The sequence below is a fragment of the Elephantulus edwardii genome, unplaced genomic scaffold, assembly GCF_000299155.1.
Source record: "Elephantulus edwardii isolate Elephantulus edwardi_28Jun2011 unplaced genomic scaffold, EleEdw1.0 scaffold00055, whole genome shotgun sequence".
In the NCBI taxonomy this organism is placed as follows: Eukaryota; Metazoa; Chordata; class Mammalia; order Macroscelidea; family Macroscelididae; genus Elephantulus; species Elephantulus edwardii.
Genome location: NW_006399805.1, coordinates 978,507 through 984,590, shown reverse-complemented (window position 1 = coordinate 984,590; position 6,084 = coordinate 978,507). Strand labels below are relative to the sequence as shown.

The 6,084-nt window shown below is 40.1% G+C and overlaps 1 protein-coding gene across 1 annotated transcript in view; it reads left to right on the top strand.

The window, feature by feature from the left end:
• The window catches only part of COPG2 (coatomer protein complex, subunit gamma 2), a 125,208-nt gene that overhangs the window by 36,942 nt on the left and 82,182 nt on the right, over positions 1–6,084 (top strand). The window contains exons 6-8 of the mRNA XM_006887132.1: positions 3,492–3,567; positions 4,946–5,038; positions 5,910–5,996. Coding sequence (XP_006887194.1) covers positions 3,492–3,567; positions 4,946–5,038; positions 5,910–5,996 — 256 coding nt within the window. The remainder of the gene's footprint in view (positions 1–3,491; positions 3,568–4,945; positions 5,039–5,909; positions 5,997–6,084) is intronic.

The window sequence follows — 6,084 nt, the reverse complement described above, 5'->3', positions numbered from 1 at the left end:
TGTTCTTGCGTGTGTGCACGCACATGAAACCACTGAAAACAATGTGACTCGAGGTTTCCTTTTCATTTACAATGAATCTTACTTCCTGATTTTATATACTTGCCCAATTGCAATCCCAGAGGTGCACGGTTCAAATCCACCAGATGATCTGCCGGGAAAAGGAGGGACAATCTCCTCCTGTACCAGTCAGATCTGATTTGACGGTACACACACACACACACACACAATAATAAAATAAAAATTAAAAGAATAATTGGGTTTCATACTCTTGAGTAGATTAAATCCTACTCTTTTTTGTCACATTTCAAGTAAACTATTGTTGAGAGGAGTACCAGCATTTGGGAACTGAGATTTCAATCCTTTATAATAAAGAACTTTATTTAAAAACTCGAACTCATTGTAGTGGAGTCAGAACCAGCTCAAAGCTGAAATCCAACAGATTTCCGGAACTGTTAAGTCCTAAGAAGGAGATTGCCCATCTTTCTCCCCAGAAACCCTTGGAGGGTTCAGACCTTCAACCTTTGGGTCAGCAGCCAAGCTGGCTATGGATTATGCCTCCAGAGTTCCCCAAACGTTATTAAATAAAATATGCTTTTGTTGTTGTTTAATATGGTAGCTCTCGCAGGGCAAAGACCGTCCTTCTCCACCACTGGCAATTTTGAGCCTGTGAAAACTTGCTGGAGGGTTAGATACTGGTTATTTCTAGATGGCAAGGATATAAGAGAGCGTTAAAGTGCCCTAAATTAACTAAACAGCACCAACTTGGTTGACATGTCACACCAGAAATACATTTTCTTGTTTTTGTTTTTCAGTCTTGCTAATCAAAACAATTACAAATATTGCAAAATAATGAGGCTAAATATAGGTCATGAAGAACTTGAATGATAAGGGAAGATTGGGAAAGGCTCAGAATTGGCATATGAGTCATAGGTAGGAGTTTATAATTTATATGCTAATTAAAACTATTTCCATAGTCAATTGAATATAATAACCAATGCTTTTCCTATTGATTGTATTGACATGGTCCAATTCCTTTATAATGTAAGAATATATACACAGGAGTTTTTGCTTTGAATTCCTGCTTTGGCAATTTACTGGTTAAGATTTATGTGGTTGGGGGCAAGGACTTACATTCTTGGTGCCTACAGTTTCTCATCTATAAAGTGTGGAGGATGATAGTACCTGCTTAGTAGGACTGATAAGGAGTTCTGTTATATAGTTCTCTAGGGGAATTTTCCTGCTAACCCATATTTAGTGCCTCTCTGGAGAAAGACTGGTAATCTTTACCTCTTGTGAGTTACAGCTTTTGAAAACCCTCTGGAGGGTTAGCTTTGAGTCCATTCAGCAGTGAGTGACAGTTGTGCTGATGGGCAATGAGTGAATGCAGTTGTGAAAAGGCGTGAGTAATAGAATGGGGAAAGGAACAACAAAATCCTCAGACCAATATTGAGCATGCACTACCCTCTAGAGCTATAGTGCAAATCAAGGCCATTTTAAACTCGCAGTGTATCTTTTTTTACTCAATATGTAAATTCATTTTTTAAATATATGCTATTCCTAGTTGAACCGCATTTTAAACTAAACTCCACAATTCCACAAACCAATAAAATATTTTTCAAGAAAACTGGGTAGCACGTATAGGCTTGGCAACTTTATTTTTGGAAGTTTTTAATTGTTTTTGGTCAAACGTTCTTCTAGGTCGTATAGCCCTGGTCTGTCCTCTTGCTGTATAGAGGTAACTTGTGGTTGCTGTGAAGCTGAACACTGTGACACTGATGTGTCAAATGCGGTAATGGTCACCCATTGTGGACAGTGTTTGGTGGAGCTCCCCGAGTAAAAGAAGCTTGGAAACAAGAGTGGTGTCCACTTCCACAATAGCTTGCCTCCAGAAACCCTATGAACCTGGAGAAAGGATGAAAGTTAAATAAGTGTTCAGGTCATTTGTTCATAGGGTCGCTATGAGTTGCTGACGATTCTACAGCACTTAACATTAAGGCCATTGAATAGGAGTAACTACCAAAGAACGCGAAAGAATGAATAAGGAAGCCAGAAGAAGAATCAATAATTGAATTGTGGTGTTGGAGAAGAATGCTGAAAATCCCAGGGACTGACAAAAAGAATAAACAAGTATATCTTGGAGAAAGTGCAACCAGAGTTCTCCTTAGAGACAAGAGCAGTGAAACTTCATTTCATATATTTTGGACATGTCACGGGGGTACTCGTCCTTGGAAAAGGACATCATGTTTGGAAAGGTGATGGGTTGAGATGGATTGATGCAGTGACTATAACATTGGGTTCGAGTGTATTGCAGATGGTGAGGGTGGTGCAAGATAGGGCAACGTGCAGATCTTTTGTTCTTAGCATCACTAAGTGCTTGGTGACATTTAACCACAACAACTACCAAAGATGACCCCTATCATTTTCTTAAAAAAATAATTTTAACCACAGGAAGATATTTTCATAAAAACAGGTCTTTAAATTATTAGCTTTGTGGAAAACAATACATCACTCTGATGTATTCATTCACTATGAATCTGAGAAAACTTAAACATGGACCAGCAAAAGAGTTTTCAAAGTTAGAATATGGGGACATTGTCACTGTCATTATGACGTGCAGTCTTATTCATTTGTTTATTAATTTATTCAATAAATATTCATTGAATACTTTAAAAAAAAAGCTTAACAGTTCAAACCCATCTTTTGGCTCCATGGGAGAAGAGTCTGGGCATTCTGCTCCAGTAAAGGTCAAATGAAGATCAGGCCACCATTAGCACATGAATTCTGACTCGGAGCAACCCTATAGGACCAAGTAGAAAAGCTCCATATGGTTTCAAGGGTGTGAATCTTTTGGAAGCTGACTGCTATGTCTTTCTCTGGTGGAATGAATGGCTGGTGGGTTTGAACTAATGACTCTCCAGTTAGCAGCTTAGTGGTTTTAACTGCTGTGCCACCAGGGCTCCCCTGTAAACATTACATCCTAAATATCCAAAGGGGCAGTTCTGCAGTGTCACATGGAGTTGCCGTGAGTTGGGAATTGACAGTTCTTAACAGCAGTTAAGTGTCCTAGTGATAGGGAATTGCATTGCCAGTGCAAAGATACGTGGTTTGAATCCACCGACTGCTCCACAGGAGAAAGATGGACAGTCTCCTGTGCCATTTACTGCCTCAGAAAACCCACTGGAGGCAGATCAGCTGTGGGACTGTTCCGACGCAATGGCTCACAACCCGAACTCGATGTGTATTTGAAATACTATCATTATTATTACCTTTCTCCTCTCACTAGAATGTGAGCTTCATGAAGACAGGGAACTTTGGTTCATGATTACATTTAAGATTTAAATCAGTGCCTTGTACACAAGGCTCAGGAAATGCACTGACTCGGGAATGATGTTATGATAATTATGGTGACTTTTGGGGCTCAGCTAAGAGTGGGTGCAGGGAAAGGAGACAAGCTTGAATTGATTTCCTGTGATCTGCTCTTCTTTTCTTAGTCTGACTAAGGACATGACTGGGAAGGAGGATGTGTCCCGAGGCCCGGCCATCAGGGCCCTCTGCAGGATCACCGACGTGAGTTTGGCCTTTCAGGGCATTGGAGGGGACACTTGATGGCAGTTCCATAGGACGCCCTCGTCTGCCTGTGTGGCCCTGCGGTTTAGAGAAGAGTGACCACCTGGCTGGCGTTATGGCTCTGGGCTTTTCTCAAAATTGATACTCCCCTCCCCCACCTTTTTTATTTTTTGGTTGGTTTCTATTTATTTTTACATCAGCCCCAGTGGACTGCTGTCCGAGTCAGGGCACATTGCTTCCAGGAAACAAAAATGCAGTAGACTTTAGCTTTAAAAGAACCTTAAACTTTATGATAGGACATGAATCTTTTATGATTTGAGATAAAGCTTACAGCCAGATAGCAGAGCAAGTTGTAGGCTGGCTGCAAGAACACTCACTATCCAAGACTTCTTGGACAATTGCTGCTGTGACCTGCCATTTACCAGACTTGGGCCTTTCTAGTTGCGGTTTTTAAGAGGAGTCTGATTAGCCACTTGCCAGCCAGATTCATGTGACGTGTTTAATCTTGGCCCAGACTGTTGCATCAGAACGGACGAGGCCATACAATAAGGCAGGCAGACGCTTTCTATGTGAGAGCAAAGTGAAAACGGGAGGGTAGATTGGGAATGGCCAAACAAATGTAGTATCTCAGCTGTATTCATGCTCAGGTATATATTCTACTTAAATGTTTTCAGTTTCCTCAAGTTTTAAAAGTTTAACAGGATAAACACGTTTTTGCTAACTTTGGACTTAGAGGGAATTTTGGAAATGGTTTAGTGTTTTCTTCTCTTTCCAGCATTAGTAGTGGCTGAAGGCTTGACCCAGCTGGTGTAGCAGTAAGCCTTCATCAGGACATTGATTTTGATCTCCCTACTGCTGACATTTTCCAAACCCTTTAAAATTCAAAATGACTATTCCTCTACGATTTTGTGTTGTGGTCTTACTATAGGGTTGCCTTTGATTTCTCATGTGTCTAAGATAACCCGGATTGCTAGAGAATTATTGAAACCTTTGAGATGCTTAGAAAATAGATATCCTTCACTCAGAAGAAACCTCCAATCCCATTTAGTTATTTATTTTACAAAATTCTTAGTAGGTCCAGCTTCTGCTTGTTTATTTCTTGCGAACGGAACTTCACTTTGAGACCATTTATTTAGTTGTTGAACAGTTACTATTTCTTTCTTATGTATAATCTGAAATGTTCCCAGTTCACGTGTTGAGTCTTTTATCTTTGTTCTGCTCTCTAGGATGTTACTACTCCATTAAGTGAAAATCCTTTTAATGCATTTGGTGTATTTATGCAGATACAGATTTATGACTGGTTTTGGTAAATTGTTGAGAAGTAACTTTGCATGCTAATGGTTTTCCTCAGCACCTCTTTCTTTGTAAACATTACCAGGGAACAATGTTGCAGGCCATCGAACGGTATATGAAGCAGGCCATTGTGGACAAGGTCTCCAGCGTCTCCAGTTCAGCCCTGGTCTCTTCCTTGGTAAGTGGAGAACAGTGACTGCCTCATACAGATTCTCTTTGCTAAGCTATATTAATGTGATGGTCCTTTGCAAATGAAAAACTTAAATAATATGTCTACATCCTATTACTTTATCCAGAGGAACATTAAGCCATTAAGATGGGCAGTAAAAGTATAGACTTTCCATGTGTCTGCAACATTTGTGAGAATTATAGAGTTCTGTTGCACACTTGGGGTGAGAATAGGAGTAGGGAAGAAAGTGAAGGTTGATCTGTGTTTCTTAATCTTTATGTTGTGACTTGAGTTTGTTACTTCCTGCCTCTCTGTCCTCGGTTTCCTGGGGTCCCACATCTACACATGCCCTCATTCCAGAGCTTCTTGCTCTACTTTTGAATATCCTCCCAGAGAGTAAGAGTAGCACCCTTTCTTTCTATCTTTCATCAAGACGAAATTTAATTCTGCAAACCTACCACATTGCATTTGACTAAAAATTGGTTATTATTGTGGCATTAATGAATGCAGTTGAATATTTGAAACACTAAAGAGTTCCTGATTCAGCAGTGCATTTGACGAAGTTTTACAGTGGGGGATGTACTGCTGCAGTTTCTTTCTTGCAAATGAGTTCCCTGAATTTAAGATTTATAATGTTAATAATAATTAAGTCACATCCTAATGACTTACCTTTTCCTTCTTGTATTTTCCCTCCTATTACTTCCTTCTACATACCTCTGCCAGACCACAGACATAAACTCATCCTTAAAAAGGGAGTTTTGGAGTGCTTCTGGTTAGGTAACCCAGAAGGAGAGATTGGAAATAGAAGGCTAGAAACAAACTCATCTTCTTAACCTTTTGTGACCAGACATAATCTCTCCTCAACTTTATTTGTGATTAGCACATGATGAAGATCAGCTACGATGTGGTGAAGCGTTGGATCAATGAAGCCCAGGAAGCTGCTTCAAGTGACAATATCATGGTGCAGGTACTGTCACTGAATTCTGTTCCGTGTCTCAGAATGGATCCGCTCTCGTTAAGCATACATTTTCAGAGACATAGAGTTACACCCCCCC